Source organism: Sander vitreus, chromosome 24 (assembly GCF_031162955.1).
Source record: "Sander vitreus isolate 19-12246 chromosome 24, sanVit1, whole genome shotgun sequence".
Lineage (NCBI taxonomy): Eukaryota > Metazoa > Chordata > Actinopteri > Perciformes > Percidae > Sander > Sander vitreus.
In genome coordinates this window covers 12,139,813-12,159,904 of record NC_135878.1, presented here as the reverse complement: position 1 = coordinate 12,159,904, position 20,092 = coordinate 12,139,813, and the positions used below count along the sequence as shown (strand labels likewise).

Genomic DNA, 20,092 nt, shown 5'->3' with positions numbered 1-20,092 from the left:
CACTATCACCGCTATCGGGGCTAAGCGTCACCCAGTATTGTTTTACTACCTATTTACATCTTTGTATAGACTCTTTACTGTATGCATATACAATTACTACATTACATGCCATTAACATTTATTGATTTTGCAATTACTGTACACCTGTCTTCCACAAATATATATATATATATATATATATATATATATATATATATATATATATATATATATATATATATATATATATATACACACACTGTAGACACACTGTAAGGCATTATAAGACATGGAGGTATAAGGTTGAGTTACATAATAGGAAATTTAGCATATATGTTTTTGGAGCTTGACCCATACAATACACTAATAGTCAGACTACCTGCGTCTCTACTTCTTTGACCTTTTCTTTTTTTGTTTGAATTATTGGAGTGCCCTTATAACTATAAACAAGTACCTCTTATGTGTCTCTGTGCAGTTGATGGGGTGCCATATCAGCAAAACACTAGGGTGAGATATTTTACGATGTGCACACAAATTACCTTTTTGTTGTTTAGGTACAATGACATGTTTCTTCATAAATGTGTCTCAGTAGGACCATGTAAACTTTAACCATCACAAGAAGTAAGTGATAAGTCCCATGTAAGCAGAGCTGTATAGTAACGAAGTAGAACTACGTCACTACTCTACTCTACTCACTACTGTGTAGTTACGGCTATTACGTACCCCCGAGATCGCGTCGTGTTTCTTTTCATTACGGTTGCCCGTTCAGAAGTCAGAGACGATGTAAGTTTGTACTCTTTCTATTTAGCTATTTTTGCAGCAGATTAAGCTATTCCTGAGTTGTTTCAGTCTGCAATGAGTACTGAATGTTAACCGTTTTACCCTGTGATAAGCTGCTAGTTTATCTGTATTTTGCTAGCTTGCTAACTTTCCTGTTCATCACATGTGATACGTTTTTGGGGGCTTTAATCGTTACTGTGCTGGAGAGGATGTTCATTTTACTTGCACAGTGTGATAATTGTACATTTTATTTCAGTATTTGTTAATATTTGTTATTTTTAATATAATATATTTAATATTTGTTCATTCCTTTGGCTACAGCCTTGGCTAAACATTTGACATAATATAAACAATATGATATTCAAACTTTTGACTGCTTTCTTGAATAACTAAATAACACAATACTTGTACTTTTACTTTCAGTACTTGAGTAGTACATTTTAAAATCAACTACTTGCAATACTTAAGTACAACAAATGTTGAATACTTTAGTACTTCCACTTAAGTGTGGTGCTTAAAGAGCACTTCAACTTCTACTCAAGTCACTTTCTTGATAGAGCACTTGTACTTTTACTCAAGTATGGGTCTCTAGTACTTTATACACATCTGCATGTAAGCTATAAATACTTTGTTAATAAGGCCCATGGGCTGGTCTCTTTGTTTACAGTAATGTCATAGTTAGCAAATAGCACAACATTGATTGAACTGAAACATGATATAAATAGTAAAGAATCAATCCACATAGAAGTTGCCTTTTGTTAATTACACAGCTTTATTATATGTTTCTTTAGTATGGACTTCTCAGTAATGAGCAGGTATCCATTGAACAAGGCCTAGACTACAGTACAGGATATATTTAAGACAAGAGAGGAGAGGGTTCAAAGAGTCAAGAATGGAAGCAGCCAGGACCTCAGAGATCTTCACTGCTGGAAAATCTGGGACAGCACGTGTGACATTTACCTCCAAGCTTAACCCCAACCATCTGTATTGTTAGAGGGCTCACTCTGACACAGATCAACAACAATCAGCAGAATGAAGCCAGGTCATATGATTATCTCATCCTTAGATGAGTTTTTATCCTTAGAAACTCCAGCTGCCCCTCACTTAACAATCCTCATGGAGAGATTTTTGTTAAGCTCAAAACAATGATAGGCCTACTAATAAAACTGTAAGAGTGTGCCAAGAAAAATCAACAAAGAAGAAAGTGAAGCGAAGAGGACAAAGATATCCTCTAAGGGAAAGGGAGAAGAAGAAGCCAACGGGTGGAGGATAGAGATTCTGTGGTCGTCCATCCCAGTCGATGCAGGGTGTATGGGGGCCGAGCCCCTCCAACACCCCTGATCAACCCCTACTACTTGGCCTTTAGGAGGACGCAGCAGCGTTGGTCTTGTCGTCACGGGTGACAGGGATGCTGCGCTCGCTGCGGCCGGATTCACTCCCCCCGGTGATCTTTGGCCCGGTCAGAGTCAGCAGACCATCAGTTGACAGGGTGCAGGTGATTGCTGATTGGTCAACACTGGATGGGAGGCGGTAGCGGCGGTGAAACTCACGAGAGATGTAACCGTGGTCGTCCTGAAAAAACAGCACAGTGGCAGGGTCAGTCAAGGAAAGACTAAACGATCAAAGGAGCTGTTCGCTCCAAGAATTCAATTCTATCTTTATATAAATGGCCATATATTCTGTGCAAAGATAACACTTACGGAAAATAATCAAAGAATCTCACAACAAAATAGCAACAGTGAGCTGGGATAAAAGTTTTATTTTGGAGGTTTTGAGATTTGGAGGTACTATCAGGAACTACAACAAACCAACACACCAAACTATTTAGCAGCTCCTGCAGCATATTTCAAATGTATTGCAGCTAAACAGAATGTGTATGAAAGTGATGGATTTGCCTCGTGATGTTATGTATTCTAAGTGTGCTGTTAAAACCAGGTGGTCTTGCCTGCTGACAGGAAGTTAAAGGAAGTTAAAGTAACCTGTTGACCAGATGTATTTCATTGTACTAAGTAAGGACACGGGAGCACATTCCAGGATAGGAGAAAAATGTACTGTGGTTTATTGGCATTTCTTTAAACCAATCACAATCCACCATGGACAGAGCCGTGGTGCCTCTGCAAAATAGCCTCTGGAAGGAGCTTGTTTAGGTGGAACGTGTAAGTTCAAAAGTTGTTTTTGTCGTGCAACAGAAAACATAGATTGGACAGATAGTCTAGCTAGCTGTCTGGATTTACCCTGCAGAGATCTGAGGAGCAGTTAACCATAGTTCTCATAAATTGACCGGAGTTTAGAATGCCAACACAAAGAAAGCGGATGGTGACAGACATCCGGCCGAATATTAAGGACATCCGGTGGAATTTCCGGCGGCACGCGAACAATCCCGGAAATAAAATGTCTGATCACCTGTTTTCTAACTTTGTGTTTCCACTCACAATATATATATATATATATATATATATACACAGTGTGCAGCTATGCAATGGTGACCCTCCAGCAGAGGGCACAGTCCTACTAGTTAGTTTAGTTTAGATTCCAGCTGATCCAGAATGCTGCAGCCCAGAACTAGGAAAGGAGATCATATTTCTCCCGTAACATCCAGGATTGAATTAAAACTCCTTCTCCTGACCTACAAAGCTGTTAATGGTCAGGCACCATCATATCTTAAAGAGGTTAAAGAGCTCAAAGTAGCCAATTGCCCCACTAGAGCACTGCACTCCCAGAATGCAGAGTTACTTGTGGAACCAGCTCCCAGTCTGGGTTTGGGAAGCAGACACCATCCCCATATTTAAGAGTAAGCTTAAAACTCTCCTCTTTGATAAAGCTTATAGTTAGGGCTGGCCCAGGTTTGTCTTGGACCAGCTCTTAGTTATGCTGCTATAGTTTTAGACTGCCAGGGGCTTCCTTTGAGCTCCTCTTTCTCTTCATCTGTGTGCGTTCATGTCCCTTTAATGCATGTTCCTAACTTAGCGCTTCTTCCCCGGAGTCCTTACGCTTCTCGCCTCGCAGATTTCCTTGGATTGTGGTGGCACCTGGATTTTTGCAGCTGGTGCCGTGGTCCTGCTCGACGCCCTCCTACTCCCTGCACTGCTACTACTATTATTTTTAGTCATAGTTCTATTATCTTTATTGTTACTATAATTGCAGAGCTGTATAGTAACGAAGTAGAACTACTTCACTACTCTACTTAAGTACTAAAAGGCTGTATCTGTACTCTAGTAGAGTATTATGTTTTTCTCCTACTTCCACTTTTACTTGAGTACATATTTTCGATGAATGAAATACTTTTACTCCGATACATTTTTTAATGTGCTGCATCGTTACTCGTTACTGTTGTGAATTCCTCACGCTACGGAGACTGTGTAGGCTACGGTGTGTGTAGTTACGGCTATTACGTACCCCCGAGATCGCGTCATGTTTCTTTTCATTACGGTTGCCCGTTCAGAAGTCAGAGACGATGTAAGTTTGTACTCTTTCTATTCAGCTATTTTTGCAGCAGATTAGCAACTTCTACTCAAGTCACTTTCTTGATAGAGCACTTGTACTTTTACTCTAGTATGGGTCTCTAGTACTTTATACACATCTGTATAATTGCCACTGCGCATCATGCCAACTGCTATAATTATTATTAAATCATGTCTGTATCTGTGTCTCTGTGTCCCAACAGTAAGTGGCAGATGGCCGCCCACCATGCCTGTTTAAAGGAAGTTTTTCCTCACCACTGTTGCACTAAATGCTTGCTCTTGGGGGGAGTTGTTGGGTCTTTGTAAATTATAGAGCGCGGTCTAGACCTACTCTATCTGTAAAGTGTCCTGTGATAACTTCTGTTATGATATGACACTATATATATACAATTGAATTGAATTGAATTTAGTGTGACTATTCTGAAATATTGATAACACAATGTTTCAACTACAGAGCCCCCTGTTAAATGTATTCCGTTGAACATTAAACCATGCCTCCTATCAATACCTTTAAGCAGTTATATCACTTATTCTGAGACAACTTTTTCAATATATGTTTTACAAAATATAGTACTGTTGGATCAAGGTATCATTGCTCTATGGAGGGAAATGAACCAAAATATTAGACAGCCCTGTCCGCAAACATTGACCCCATGCCTTATTTAACAGTCTCACTAACTAATATTAAAAGTGATGTATGTATAAGAGACAATAGAAGCATTACCTGTCTTTCTCCATGCTTGCCCTGGATCTCCACATAGTCATCAGTGACCTTCACACTGAGCTCATCGGGAGAGAAGTGCTTGACGTCCAGGTAGACTGTGTACTTATCCCTGTCAGACCTCACCTGTGGGACACATACAAGCACAGAGAGGGTCCATTGTATCATAACATTGTCAAAATATAGATTTCTTTAAGAGCTTGAACCAAAGTTTAGGTTCTTAAACTTTTATAAATGCAATTTCTTGACTTTGAATTGCGATGAGCACAGTAGAAGTTAAGATGTAGAGTAACTAACTCAAGTCACTGGAACAATAAATAAACAAAGATCTTAGACATGATCTTAACTTCACTAAAACCATTCTTGTTTGGAGGCAGATGAACACAATCCTTCTCTCTTTTTATATCTGTTCTCCTATGAACATATGGGTTAAACAAACGTCTACATATTTCTCCAAAGTACTAGATGCGTAATGATGTGATTCCTGGCGTGGAGGAGCCTGAGTCTGGTCTTGTTACCTCAGAGAAGCCGGAGTTGGAAGAATCCAAAAAGTTGCGGAACAGCGACTGTCTGTAATAGGGGCTGATGGTGGAGGTGGTGTAGGGGAAGAAGTCGTGGTCAAACATGCCCTCTCCAAAAAACTGGTCAAAGAGGCGGGCAGGGTAGGCAGAGCCCAGGGCACGTCTGAACCAAGGGTGCTGGATGGCAATATCCATAGTGACTGTAGACTGTTTTGTCTAGCTCGGCTTGGTGTGGCTCAGGTTGGCAGATGTACCTGCTCAGCTCAGAGTCCAGCAGCTGAAGGAAGGGAGGTGCGGCAAGATGAAGAGAACAGAATTTTGATGAAAAGCAATGAGTGAAGAATGTTTCCAGAGTGCTTTGTCCTCTGCTCTACAGCTGCCTCCTATTTATATACCTGAGAGCCAGAAAGAGAGGCTTTAGCCACGATCCCTCTGGAATGGCATTATCTCATGGTGGGTTGGGCCCTGTCAGCAAAATCAGGGTTGAGGATGGGGGGGCACTGTTGGGTCCAGACCCTGGTGTGACCCAGTGCCACCCACACATCAGACACCCAGGGCTGCCAAAACAAACCCTGCTGGACGGAGAGGAGGGAGGAGGAGGGCATGACAGAGACAATGAGGTCACGAAGCAAACTAAAGACACAAAAGAGTTTACCTGAGTGATAATACATCAAACAGATACACACATATCTATTCTGTCAGTCAGTCGGTGACATAATACTGCTATATTGTTCTGCCTGCGTGGTTGGATGGAGGGCAGATTTAAAAAAAACAATGCTGCCCAGGGTCACTGGAGCAACAACTGTCACAGAGAGAGGAGAACAGACGGTCATATTACTAACATATTACTAATGTAGATTACTCAAGTCGAAAGAATAGCAGCATTTCAAGGTTTTCATATAATAGTCATGATTACTATTTTAAATGTCAAAAATTGAAATTAACTTTTAATTGTCCCAATTAAAGGGGGACAATAACAGAAAAACCCAGAAAAGGCTGTTTTACAACCGCGGTGTTGGCCCTAAAACAACTGTTAAGATGTTTTCCAGCAATGAGACTGCTCTTGGGTCTTATTGAAAGCAACAAAATATCTTACCATGCATTGTATTGCGGCCAACACACAGATATAAATAACATCACTGAGTCACTTCAGTTCCATACAATAACTACACAGAAGAAATCGGTGAATGGATGGGCCAACATTTCCTCCCGTTACACAAAGATAGATTACAGTGTACAGACAGTTTATTAAAAAGATAGATTATAAAGACAGTAGCGTTCATGTTTACATGCGGGCGCCATCTTGGAAAACAGTCATGAGTCATTCGACTGGACGAACGCCGTGCAACCAGTAACCAGTAACATAGCTCAAACACAGCGTTCGTGTAGGGACGCAATGCTGTGATTGGCTCTTGGAATTCATGGCCAATTCTGGTTGGTTTAACTGAAACGTGACGCCCCGAATCAGCTGATCAGTTTAGGAAAGAGAGGTAAATGAAACTTAACTTAATATATATACTAATTTTCAATGCAGAACTTTTACAGATAATTTTTACAGTGTGGTATTAGTACTTTAACTTTCACCACTGGTGAGTCCAGCCCCTATCAAGGAGTTTGGTTCCAGAGCCAGTGCAATGTGTATACGTTAGCCCAATTACTGCAATAAATAAACAAATCGATATTAATTAATAAAATAACACCACTTCTTGTGTAAGTGTTCTACTGATGAATACATACTGAGAGACGCTCAACCTAAGGAAGCCTTTTACAACACAGATATATACATTACATAGATGTGACAGCATGAATACTTGTACAATTTGATCCAATTAAAGACAACAGGCCATCATTTGTAGAGTAACTTCTAATGTAAAGGGTCGCTTCCCATGCCTGTTGTTTCACCACCAAATGACTTCCCGCCACCTGCATTAGTCTAATCCCACAGGGCTTTGGCCAGCCAGCACAGAGGCTTAGCCGCTCCATGCATCCCCAGGCCAAGAGCAACTAGGCCAGCCAGCCGGGGTTGGGGCTGTTTTAGGGGCAGTTTGGGGAGGTTGTTGGGGTTTGGGGTTACTAGCTGCTGCAGACCGGACTTAGATGCCGTTAGACTGGCTGCAGTTCAGCAAAGTCAGCATTCTGGGTTTGTATCAATGGGACAGACAATGCCTGTGTGCCCTGTGTTTCCATAGCTCTGAAAAGCCTTTTTGGCTGACAACCTGACGGGATGGACATCCTCATATTCATTCATAGATTTTTGCTCTTTATAAAGAGCTAAGAAAGTTCAAAAGGACAAACACGTAAGAAGGAAAGATCTTTAAAAACAAACATCATGTTATTGGAATATATCTGACATTAAACTCACTGTCATCTTAGACTTCACCATACCTTCTGTAAACTTTGGCATCTTCCAGTGTAGGTTTGTAATAATAGTTTCACATTTCTTTTGAGTCCATCTAGAAATCTACACACTGACATACATTTATATTGCAACAGCTTTTGGTTGCTGTAATTACTCCTCCTGTTTATACTGAGATCCGTTCCTTACACAACCCTTTCTCCTAGAAATCGTTGGTTCGTTCCCCAGCCCTCCAGTCTACATGTCAAAGTGTCCTTGGGCAAGATTCTGAACCCCAAATAGCTCCCAAAGCTGTGCCATAGGTGTGTAAATGATAAGATTAGATCCTGATGAGCAGATTGGCCTTACCTTACAACATAGAACAATTTTACAGGTGTGTAGTTGAGATCAAAATGAAGGCTCGAAGGTGGGTGTTGTCCGAGCAAGGGCGCAGAAAGAAGGGGTGTGCAGTGACCCACCCACACGTTACACCCCTGGCCCAATTTGGCGTTGCAGTTGGTGTGATCCCATTGCAAGATGGTCTATAGATTCTCTTGATTATTTGTTTATTTATTTATGTAGCATGTGGGTTTAAAATAGTAGATATATGTATATTGAACTATGTATTTGAGACCTAGATACCCCTGCTCTTTGAGAGCTGAGAGGCCAAGTTCTGCTGCCCCCTGCTGGACTGACATCATATCACGTTCCTCACCATCTAAACTCTAAAAGCTCCCTGACCCAGATGGAAAAATAAAACATAAAAGTGGGACTACAGTGCTAGTGCCTATCAATTCTAACATGCAAGACCATTTGAATGACACAATGGGATTTTGAAAACTGCCCAAATGTTGTGTAGGACAAATATAGAGACAACGTCTTAATTTGGATGGATCTGTGCTTAGTAATTTCATGAAATGTGTGTGTGTGTGTGTGTGTGTGTGTGTGTGTGTGTGTGTGTGTGTGTGTGTGTGTGTGTGTGTGTGTGTGTGTGTGTGTGAACTGTGCATAACTCCACACTGCACCCTGCTGGTGTTTTGCTGCCCCATCAGATGTAACTTGTTCATCCTTCCTGTTGGATCATTTAACTGGCTTTAATATTGTGTTATTTGACACACACACACACACACACACACACACACACACACACACACACACACACACACACACACAAACACAAACGCTCAATGGTGTTTTAAGCCCCCAACGTCTCCTTCCAGGCAGCGCTGCGACCGTTGACTTCAAGGCACCTAACCCTAACCATAACGATAACCATTGCCTAATCCTAGTGCCTTCCAGGCAGCCGTTGGGGGTTTAAAACACCAATACACAACACAAACACACACAACACACTCACACACACACACACACACACACACACACACACACACACACACACACAGTGATTACAAAAATTGAAGAACTGTGTGTTACCACACCTCAGACTTGAAGTAAAAATCAAACCCTACTATTTCTTGCATTCTTTTTCTGTGAGATATGTGGTGGTGACTGTATCAGCTGGTAGAGAGGATCTAGTGTTGGTTCACACCTGAACCTGTGCTGGCGATATGAGAGATGTTAGTCGACTTACTGTATTGACTGGGTTCTGTGTTAACTAGTAGATGAGTGTTTCGCAACTTTTCTGTGGCATGCCAACACTTTTGAACGTGCTTCCACGTGTATATAATATTATTTATTCATTCGTATCGCCTACCTCGTAGGTAGGGATTGACAGGAAACAATGCAGCATGTAATCAAGTGCTAATGTTTCTAACTTGAGCTGATTTATATCAGCATCACTGTTCACTCCCCTACAGATTAGTGTTGGATTAACCCAACATTTCCTACTGCTGCTGCTACCCATTAAAGGCATTCAGATGTGAAACATGGAGTGGCTTTTATTGTGAAGCAGTCACATAAACAGTTTAATTGTAATTGTTCGAAATTGTGCAAAATTGCATGTGAAACAAGACAACTGACAATCATTTTGGGTACTTTTTGTCAGTGGATGAATATTACTGTTCCACTGCTACTTGTTCACACGACCCATTAATTAAACAGCAATAAACAAATAGGGACCTATCAGAACAAAATGCTCCATATAATAGCAATACTAGGGGTCTAAAACTCCAAAGGAAAATAATAATACATTCATGGGTGTGATTCCCTAAAATTAAGTCAAATGAAAATGACTTGGATGAGCTGTTTATTTTGATAAAATGAAATCAAAGACGACATAAAGAAAACCAAGAGCAGGGTGTGGACAATTCTGAAAAAATGCATCGTAGAAACAGAAGGAGGGCAGGGGTTGGACACTAAAATACTTACTGTGTTTGAAAGTTTTGCTCTCTTTATGTACGTGTGTGTGTGTGTTTGTCTTCATTAAAGGACAATTCAGGCGTAAATTGAACCTAGGGGTTAATGACATATGTGTACCGAGTCGACCGTTCTCTGGGATATGTTTTCATGCTAATCGAATGTGTCTCTAGCTTGAAACAAGAAACCGCAAACCGCTGATTAGCTTATAAAGCTAGCCTTCGGGGCAGAGGGTAACTCACTATTTCTACACCACTAACAAGGCTCAAAATAGAACCATACTTCAACGGTAGCATAATGAGGTGAGTCCCCAAATGAGTCCCTACATGTAAACCGAAGCAACTTTGTAAGTGTACAGACAGTTTAGATGGCGCCTGCCTGTATACATGAACTTTTTAATAAACTGTCTGTACACTTACAAAGTTCTCAATGCGTCTGTTTACATTTAGGGACCCTCATTATGCTACCGTTGAAGTGTGGTGCTATTTTGATCCTTGTTAGTGGTGTAGAAATAGCAATTTTCCCGTTCTAGCGTTATAAGCTAATCACCGGTTTGCGCTAGCTTGTTTCAAGAGACACATGAAAACATATCCCAGAGAACGGTCGACTCGGTACACGTTATTAGCCCCTAGGTTCATTTTGTGCCGGAATTGTCCTTTAAATTAAATGAAACATATTCCTGCGATCACCTTCAGAGCTCTGCATGGTCAGAAACCTGCCAATATTAAAGAACTACTGCAGCCTTATATCACCAGCAGGTCTCGGAACTTTGTTCAGGGTTTGCTGGGACTTCCTCACTCCAGATGCCAAACTAAAGAAGACTGTGCCTTTAAAACCTGTGGCTTCTAAACACTCCCTGATATGTGGACACTTTTAAAAAGCATCTAAAGACCCGCCTTTGTTTTTATTCATTACTCTTACATTGTGGCGATATGCTGTTTTGCTTGGGTGTTTCATTGTAAAGCACTTTGATAAGCATTTCTTACATGAAAAAACTCTAACCAAAACCAAATATTTTAATAACTAAACCTTACTTTAAAACCCCAAAAGTGTGGGGTCAATTATCTTATTTTGTGTTTGAAACAGGTTATGTATAAACCAGAAATGTTTTCAAGAGCACATAAATTATGAAGGAATCATGATGGATTTCAGATACATGATGAAATATATATATATATCAAACAAATATTTCATCAATCTCAGAATCTCATAGGACATTTCTATGAAAACAGAGACAGTGCTTTGAAAGTGTGCAAACATCATCTTTAATGTGTCTTGTACAAATCTGTATTCACATTAAGTGGATAACAACCATTAAGACACAATCATGGGAACAAATCTGAAGGTTGAACAATGAACAATGAACAGTGCAAGTAAAAAAAAAAGCTATTACAATTTAGAGATAAAAGGCTGTTGCTTTTACCTTGACAAATAGGTTTAACTTTGATGAAATCTTTCATTTCTACTTCTCTCTCCTTTTCTTCTCAGTTTGAACATGTAGTGGACAATCACAGACAGATGTAAATGTGACATAAAAGGAAAGTTAATGCGGAAGAAGGGCTGGACTGAAGATAACTGAATCCACATCAGAGGCTGCTCTGCTTACATCCCCGACCCTGGAAACACACAGACTGATTTCTAAATGCATTTATGTAGACACTAATCTTTGGTTTGGGGTTCAGGGGGGGTTGAACAAATGTTGCGACAGTGGCACCTGTTGGAGGGCCTGCAGGTCGTCCATGGTCTGCTGGGCAGCCAGTCTCAGGCTGGGCTGCACACTGGAGGTGAGCCGGCTGACACGAGCGCGGAGGTCTGGATCAAGCAGAGCAGAGCCCAGCAGGAGCAGCACCTCCTCCTCCAACAACACCGACTGCAGGAGACGCAGAGAGTGGAGACACACCTCCCAGTCGCCATCTGTCAAACAAACCGAGATCAGAGGCACCGATTCTTTTTTTTTACCGAGGCGTAGTCTGTGGAGTTTCCAATTTAAATCTATATAGTTATCGTTCTTAGTGGACGGCCCTTACCCCACTTTCCGTCGCCTGGTCTCGCGCTCTCTGTTCCACTTAGTGCCCTCCCCCTAGAGTCCCAGGGAACTTCCATTGTGTTTACTATATTTGCAGTGTTTTCTGTTGCATGTGTTTTTGGGGGTTTGTGTGTTGTTGTTTGTGGTTTTGGTGAACAGTGCCCTGTATCGCCGTACTCACTTTTCACCACAACTGTACATACCAGCTGTTTAATGTTCCTTTATTTGTTTAGCTGTGCCTTTGGTGCACATACTGTTCATGAATAGACAGTTAATGACTTTCCGAGGGCTCGAAGGCTGAGGTCACTGTATTGCGAAGACAGGAAGCCTAACTGTGCTGTTACTATGTAACGCACATATTTATGTTACATAGTAGCATAAATGTGTCTTGTTATAAGAATGTGTCTTACAGTTTGTACCACATTTGAGCTGTTCTGAATGAGACTGGTGTGTTTCCAAAAAAAAAGTCTCCTTACCGTCCAGCAGGGTCCAGATGAGAGGCAGGAGTCCTGGGTTCTCACTGATGCACTTCAGTCCTTTAACACTGATGCTGACATTATACAGAGCCATCAGCATCAACCTGCAGCAAAACAGAACTACTGTGTACTGCAGAAGTACAGCACTGCCACCTAGCCTACTGCCCACATCTAGACACTAACATGCCTGTCTGAATCTACATTCATTTAAGCTTTTAATAACCAGTAAGTGGTAAATGTGCACACAAATGGTGGCTTCTCTACGCTATATAGTGCAATACGTGATAATGCTCCTCATTTCTTGTTATATGTGCTTTTGCTTAGAACAATGTTGGAAATTATAGCGATAAGGTTTTAACTTCAAGGGGTAAAATACCAGTGGGTTTGTGTTATGTATTCTACCACATCTCCACGTACACTTTCAGTTTGGGGAAGACGCCGGCCTTCATCAGCTCCAAAAGCTTCATCAGAGTGTCCAGTAGGACGGAGCTTGACAGGAAGTCCCGGCCACGTGTTACTGCTGCTATGTCTGATTGATGAGAAATAAAGACAAAGCAGGTGATTGTGGGCGATTCCTGGTCTGTAGTAGCAGTAAGCAAATGACACATTTGTAGTCTGTGTTGCATTCAGGTCCTGCAGGAGGATTTGCACAAATGAAATCAGTGTACTGTATTTAGCTTATTGACGCATTTTGTTTGATATGGTCACAATGTCATGACTGCAGTTTTCTGGTCTTCTCCATCAGCCTGATATTACATTCTGACAGTACATCCACCTTAGTTGCTGAGAGGCTGGTACAGTGACTAATGACCTGCATACATATTAACTGAGGGCCAGAAATGAGATCGGAAGTCCCGCTCACACACCAATCGCAAGTCAATCATCAGCTGTCAATTCATGATGTTTCACCCCATTTTTTAAAGCATCAAATAACTAATAAAAATCAAGCTTTTCAGGAAAATGACGCTTGAACAAACATCTAAAATGACCTTTGGAAAAAAATGATTTGACGTGTCCTTTGTTTTTTTTAGTTTGGCCCATGTCACATCTACTAACATGAAGGAGGTGGTGTTTATGACCTATAGTGCAGCCAGCCAACATGGGGGGGATAGAGATGTTTTGGCTTCACTTATACAGTCTATGCATCAACCCCTGGTCTTTGGCTGCAGGAGATACATGTTGTTAATGTTAATGTTTACGTTTACCGGCCGAGGGTCAGCCATCGGTGGGTGCTGCTGGGTGGGTGCTGCTGGGGTGCGGAACTTACCGGGGTCAGGTTTAGCGAACAGTACAAATGCAATCAAATTAGGGATCACATCCTTATGGGTTATAGTTAGCATTATTGTACCTTGGCATAGTACTAAGTGTACCTAGTGTGTCAAACAGCTCTATTGTAGTCCAGCCTTTACTTCCGTGACGAACACGCGTCACATTGTAACACACGTTATATTGCTCGCCTAGCTGCTGGCGTGGCACGCCCTCATGCTCTGCTCCTGACTGGCTTGTAGTGCTGACCTAGCTACTGCGCATGTGCGACTCCCAACAAAGATGGAACAGAAGTGCGATGCCTCACTCTGTAGCTAAAACTGAGAGCTCAACACACAGGGTGAAAAGAGGAGCTGCAGCAAAGTGTAGTACAACAAAAATATGGTGTTTTTTGAAAATAACACCATGTAAACCTATCCTGATATAACCTCTAAATACAATTATGAACCTGAAAATGAGCATAATATGAGCACTTTAATTAAATGTGTACACAAGTACAAGTACTTAAATGGCTTTAAAGTAACAGAACGTTTTACATTCAATATTATAGTACTCTGTCCACCTCTGCTCAGTGGTATAGAATCTACTGATGTACAGAATGTAGACCCTTTGCACGTGACGTCGCGCTCCACTCGCGCGAATTATGAACGCCGTGACGGACGGCCAGAAGAGCTATGCTGTAGACGGACGGCTAGCTAAACTTGTACGTTTTCGTTCGTGTTTGTGTTCTCGCAATCACAATCTGCAGAGTAATCCTCACCAACACAAGCATGTGTATGTATTGCCTTTCTGTTTTAAATGAGTGATAAATAAAATTATCCTCAACCAGCTAGCTAGCTGCCGTGCTAACCAGCTGTTCCTGCTAACAAGACCAACCCGATGACGACCCACATAACTAGCTCACATCGGTTATTCACTGACCCAGCTACATATCCAAAAAAGAAAGCCGTTCCCTTGATCATTTAACTTAACGCACATACAAAAAATATCGGTTCAATTAAAGATGACATGGCACGGAAACTAGCTTCAAAAAGGCCCAAAAAAAAAAACGAGTTCATTGCGGGTCTGTGGAGCTCCTACCCCGGCTAGCTGACGAGCTAGCTGCAGCTAGCTTTGGATTGCTCGCTAGCTGCTGCCCATCACGTCGTAATATCCACCGGTCAAATCTTAACATAGGCTACGCAGCGAATATAATCACAGATAAGAAGATGGCTAGATGTTACAATTATGTGTGGTTACTAGCTACTGATCATATACACTCTGTGATTTACTGCATTGATTAACGTGCGATAGATAATTAATGACTGCACTTCCCAGAGTTGGGATGTGTTCAGGCATCCATTAGCTAGGAAGTTGCATTGGCACACCCAGTGAACAACGGTATGTGGGTAGCCACGACCGACCATGTCCTCTAAAAACATGGGCTACGTGTTATATATATCTTTACTTAAGTAAAGAATAGCTTTTAATAAAAAAAAAAAACCTAGATTGATATCTTATCTTTGCCATTATCAGGTACCTCCCCCCGCCGTTAGCGTAGCATCGCGTACCTGTAACCCAGCCAGCTACAAAGAACTGGTAAGCATCCAGACTTTTAAAAGCTTTGAGATCAGCACCAGTATATGGGGATACCCCGTTTACCACATAGTGGTACAGATCAGCACCAGTATATGGGGATACCCCGTTTACCACATAGTGGTAAACAGATTGTGTGGACTGAAGTCGGGCAGACTCGGTGATTTAATGAGGTCCGTGAAAACGGAGGGAGGAAGAATTAAGGGTCGGTATCCAATCCTGCTATCTCCAACTTCTCCAAATACCGCTTTTTGTGAGCACCTACCAGATGCCCTACCTCGACCGATAACGGCACGGCAACTTGTTGTTCAATAGAAAAAGCCATAAATACAGTTTATTTAGTGTTATGTATTTCAAACTGATTGAAACTATGAAACTTTCCGCTCGTCTACCACTGTTTAGCCTGTGCTTCCTCCGTCCGTCATGGCGTCGTCACGTGGTCGTGGTCACGTGTTTGCAAAGGGTCTATATAACTACTATATTTTTACTATTACTATTACTACTATTAATGAGCAATAGAAAAGTGGTGCAAAATATAAATCTTAAAGTGTGTGTGAATACACCAGTGTGTTGCAATTACATAAGCTGTGAACTCACTAGTAATGGTTCCAGCCATAGCAAGCACAAACTGGTGCTCCTGGGAGTTGTGGTCCTCAGTTTGAGTTTTCGCCTCCTCATCCAGAGACCTGACGAAACTCTCCAGAGTCTGAGCAGCTACAGCCAGGAAGGATTGCAGCTTCCCCTACACCATATCAGCACACACACACACACACACACACACACACACACACACACACAGATATCAAATGATCTCACTGTTTAATGTGAAACCCTGAGAGCTTACAGTTTAGTCTGGTTGTCATTGGCAAGAGTATAACACACACACACACACACACACACACACACACACACACAGACAGTGGAGACGACTCACATCAGCCAGCCAGCGTGTGACCGTGTCCTCACTGGAAGAGCAACTCCACAGCAGACTGCAGGCTGCAGATCCCAGACCAGAGCAGAAGTCTGCCTGCTGCTGCAGCTCTGCTCCGCTCTGCCACAGCTGTTCGCGTAACAGCAGCTTCTCCTACACACACACGCAAGTGGTAACACACAGCAAGGTTTCCTGATATAACAAAAATAATGGCCGAGGTAAAGCCATAGAGTGGAGTTTTCTCCACCAAGGATTTATTTTCTATATCGGAACATTTTTCAATGCTATTGATATATACTTATGATTGTGTTCATCTAAAAATGACAAGCTGTCTGCATGGCTATAAGGCAGTGGAAGACTGACCTTTTTTTTGTTTTTTAAAGCCTGATCATTGATCTCATTGTTGTGTCAAGTAACGAGTCCATTTTACAGTCATACAGTATACAGACAACATGTTGCCTGCACTCTCTCACCTCCCTCTCTTTCTGACATTCAGTCTGCACTGCATCCAATCGGGACTGAAGGTGTAGACACTCCTGTCGCAGCTGCTCCTGTTCCTGCGCAAGGTGCTCCTTCACTACACACACACACACACACAGACACACATTTTTCGTAAAAACAACAGCAACAACCAACTAGTATTTAGAAATACCACATGAATTAAACATAATCTTTTAATGAATTGCTTATAGCTAACCGTGTAAGTATAAACATGTAATGTTCTGTACGGTAGTGCGGAAACAATGTTGTCATTAAAGAAAATACATCTTTTGTGCATTTTAAAGTAAAATTTAAAGTAAAGTAGTAGATGACGGAAATTTGCTCTAGGATTTGGAACTGCACATCTAGCTTTCCTACTGGCTAGTGCCTACTGAGCTGGTAGATAACTGTGAAGGTTTTCAGTCATCCAGGTCATAGTTATCCAAGGAAGGGTTAAAATCAAGGGCAACTGGACTTGGTTAAAGGTCTTCCGAAGACCTTTTGTCTCTCATCCAAGCGTCTTCTTCAGTTCTGGAGCTGGTAACCTCACCACATTCGAAACACACAGGAGTAAGGTGAGACGACGACGAGAGACGAGTGAACTGATCAATCCTAGGGAACTGAAATCCAGTTCCACTGTTCATGAAATAAATCAGCAGCACCAATCACAACTCTCATATGGGGGAGTCTCTCACAATGACGTGGCATTTACTATATTAAAGTATTTAATTGTATGTAAGCGTACTTATCTGAGCTGCTCGAGCTTTATGCAGCATTTCTATCAGGTCCCCATTCAGAACTCTGGGCAGGAACTCCCTCAGCTGCATGACTTCTGTGGTTAACTTCTCTAACTCACTTCTCCTCACTCTGACAAACCCATCCTAAAAGACAAAAGATAAACTTCAATGCATTGATCTAAAAAGATGTTAAGATAGTATTTTAAAAATGATCTATCCACCCACCAAATAACTAATCTGCACACAACAAAGGGTGAACATAAAGTGACACATCATATCATTCGTTTTCCGAAAATTGATGGCTAATTGCAAATTTTGTCCGACTGTGTGTCGGAGTTCAGCTGCCGGTGCTGCCTGGGTTGCCGCCTCGCCGCCCGGCCTGTCTTCCTTCACAGACCCCGGCCCGCTGTGAGCTAGATGGATCTCCGTCACGGCTGGCAGCCCACAGTGCTCGATACCCGCGCAAAGTCACCGTTTCTGGGTTAGTGGACTACCAAACGCCGCTGCCCTGACAGAGCTCCAGGGCCTACAGCTCGCTGTGCTCCCTCCCCTCTTCCTGCTAAATGGCCGGTGTGTGTGAGTGAGAGCCTGGTCAGCGAGCTTGTTACGCCCGCAATCTCCTACCACAGGTTCCAGTTAATCTTATAATGGATATGTGTGTTGAGTTATCTAAACAACAATCGGGGAAATAAACGACTCTTATCCGCGGGTCTCATTGATAGAGCTCTATCAATGAGAGCTAGCTAGCCTCCTCCTAGACCTCTGAAATTCACAAAAATGCATTAAATTGAAATCTGACACAATTGTTAGCTTTATAAGACCTTGGGGTAGCTGTAATATTAAAGTGGCGTGACGAAATTCAAACTGTATTTACTCTAGTTATGCCGAAAGTTTAGCTAACTAGCCGCGATCTGTACACATAGGATTGAAGGGACACTAGCAGCTAACTAAAACCCCTCATGTTCACAAAAATGCATTAAATTGAAATCTGACACAGTTGTTAGCTTTATAAGACCTTGGGGTAACTGTAATATAAGTAGCGTGACGAAATTCAAACTGTAAATATACTCTAGTAATGCCGAAAGTGTAGCTAACTAGCCTCGATCTGTACACATAGGATTGAAGGGACTAGCTAGCTGCTAACGAAACCCCTCATGTTCACAAAAATGCATTAAATTGAAATCGGACACAATTGTTAGCTTTATAAGACCTTGGGGTAGCTGTAATATAAGTGGCGTGACGAAATTCAAACTGTAAATCTGTAAATATACTGTAGTTATGCCGGCAGCTGGCAGCCGGCCAGCTCCGGTAGTCCAGTAACCGAGAAACGGTGACTTTCACTGAGTATGGAGGTTTCCGCTTTCTCGTCAGACTGTGTGGAGCTCCTAAAGTCCGACACGTCTTACCAAATTTGCCATAAATTTTCGTAAAACGGCCCATATTTGATTTATATAGTTGAGTTCTCGCATAAAAAAGTCTCAGACCTGAATTTAATAACGAAATAGTAGACAAACAATGTATAACTTTGCAGTGTCTGAAATATGAGACCTGCTGTCTCGTCTCCAATGTGTTTGTATGTGGTTCGCTCAAACCAATCAGTGCGCAGCTCATCTAAATATTCATGGCCATACCATTGAAAGAAAAGCTCTTGTTACAAACAGGGCCATATTCACAGGGTAGTTAAGGGCCCATAAAATAGCATTCGGGCAATTTTCAGCCCAACCAATGTTACATACCCTATTAGGAGACCTTAAGGAACAGTGTGAAATACCCTATATAATCATTCTATCACCCCTTTAATGATTGTAGTATTGTACTGCTTGCACTGTCCTAGAATAAGTGGGGCTGTTAAAGACTTTTTTTTTAAAGCCACCACCGAGCATCCTAAACACTTGAGAGACCGGATTTTAAACTAATATGTGTTGTTTTGTGCTGGGGTCATATAGACTGTAAAAATGAGTCTGTGGCTGGAGTAGAGCCAAACAATAGAAAATGTCGAAGTGCTTTCGATTCAACCTTGACAGCAGTCTGGTATGAATAGGTCAATCATAGATTGAGTGTGTGTTCTAGATTTTGTTGAGGATTTATTACCTGTTTCCTTGCCTTCATCTTTGCGCCATGAGTCAGAGCTAGCGATTTCCCGCCTAATGATCCTGACATCTTGTTATGGACGGAGTGTTTATGGTCTTCTTCTACTTCTGCTGTTGATTGTACTTTTCCTGTGTGAGTGTTAGCATTGTTGGTAGCATTAATAAAGTGTTTAGTAAAGTTACCTCCGTGTTCGTCAAACCCAGCACCATAACACAAGCTAAAACATGTATAATGCAGGCTGGAGTTGTTCAGCATAAAGAATATTTTCAAAAAATAATTAGATAAATAATGTTCACTCGCGACCCGACCCCGGATAAGCGGATTTAGATGGATGGATGTTCACTTGTGAGTATAATTTCAAAGTTTCCCTCCGACCTCTAGGCGGCACAACGGCGAA

General features: G+C 41.7%; 2 protein-coding genes across 4 annotated transcripts; both read right to left on the bottom strand.

Moving 5' to 3' along the window:
* Positions 1–1,562: 1,562 nt before the first annotated feature.
* Positions 1,563–5,837, bottom strand: cryaa (crystallin, alpha A). The gene is made up of 3 exons (XM_078243725.1): positions 5,460–5,837; positions 4,945–5,067; positions 1,563–2,331 (listed from the first exon to the last, which is right to left on the bottom strand). The coding sequence occupies exons 1-3, from the start codon at positions 5,655–5,657 to the stop codon at positions 2,122–2,124; spliced, it is 531 nt and encodes a 176-aa protein (XP_078099851.1). The 5' UTR covers positions 5,658–5,837; the 3' UTR covers positions 1,563–2,121.
* Positions 5,838–11,354: 5,517 nt separating this feature from the next.
* On the bottom strand, positions 11,355–19,950 carry hsf2bp (heat shock transcription factor 2 binding protein). 3 transcript variants are annotated; one of them, XM_078243303.1, is made up of 9 exons: positions 19,696–19,950; positions 17,613–17,748; positions 16,861–16,964; positions 16,391–16,540; positions 16,054–16,198; positions 13,033–13,144; positions 12,616–12,719; positions 11,828–12,027; positions 11,355–11,751 (listed from the first exon to the last, which is right to left on the bottom strand). In XM_078243303.1, exons 1-9 carry the CDS (start codon positions 19,948–19,950, stop codon positions 11,716–11,718), a joined length of 1,242 nt encoding a protein of 413 aa, XP_078099429.1. In that variant the 3' UTR covers positions 11,355–11,715. The 3 variants fall into 3 exon arrangements, with proteins under 3 accessions (XP_078099429.1, XP_078099430.1, XP_078099428.1); XM_078243304.1 differs by having other exon boundaries at positions 11,355–11,729; XM_078243302.1 differs by having other exon boundaries at positions 11,355–12,027.
* Positions 19,951–20,092: the final 142 nt, after the last annotated feature.

Excerpts from the sequence above, each read along its gene's own strand:
- hsf2bp (XM_078243302.1), bottom strand. The coding sequence starts at position 19,950 with ATGCTGAACAACTCCAGCCTGCATTATACATGTTTTAGCTTGTGTTAT. Across the intron at positions 16,965-17,612 it reads AGCTCGAGCAGCTCAGATAA|TGAAGGAGCACCTTGCGCAG; the intron begins GTACGCTTACAT and ends GTGTGTGTGTAG. Across the intron at positions 16,199-16,390 it reads TCACACGCTGGCTGGCTGAT|GGGAAGCTGCAATCCTTCCT; the intron begins GTGAGTCGTCTC and ends GATATGGTGTAG.
- cryaa (XM_078243725.1), bottom strand. The coding sequence starts at position 5,657 with ATGGATATTGCCATCCAGCACCCTTGGTTCAGACGTGCCCTGGGCTCT. Across the intron at positions 5,068-5,459 it reads CCAACTCCGGCTTCTCTGAG|GTGAGGTCTGACAGGGATAA; the intron begins GTAACAAGACCA and ends TGTGTCCCACAG. Across the intron at positions 2,332-4,944 it reads GCAAGCATGGAGAAAGACAG|GACGACCACGGTTACATCTC; the intron begins GTAATGCTTCTA and ends CTGTTTTTTCAG.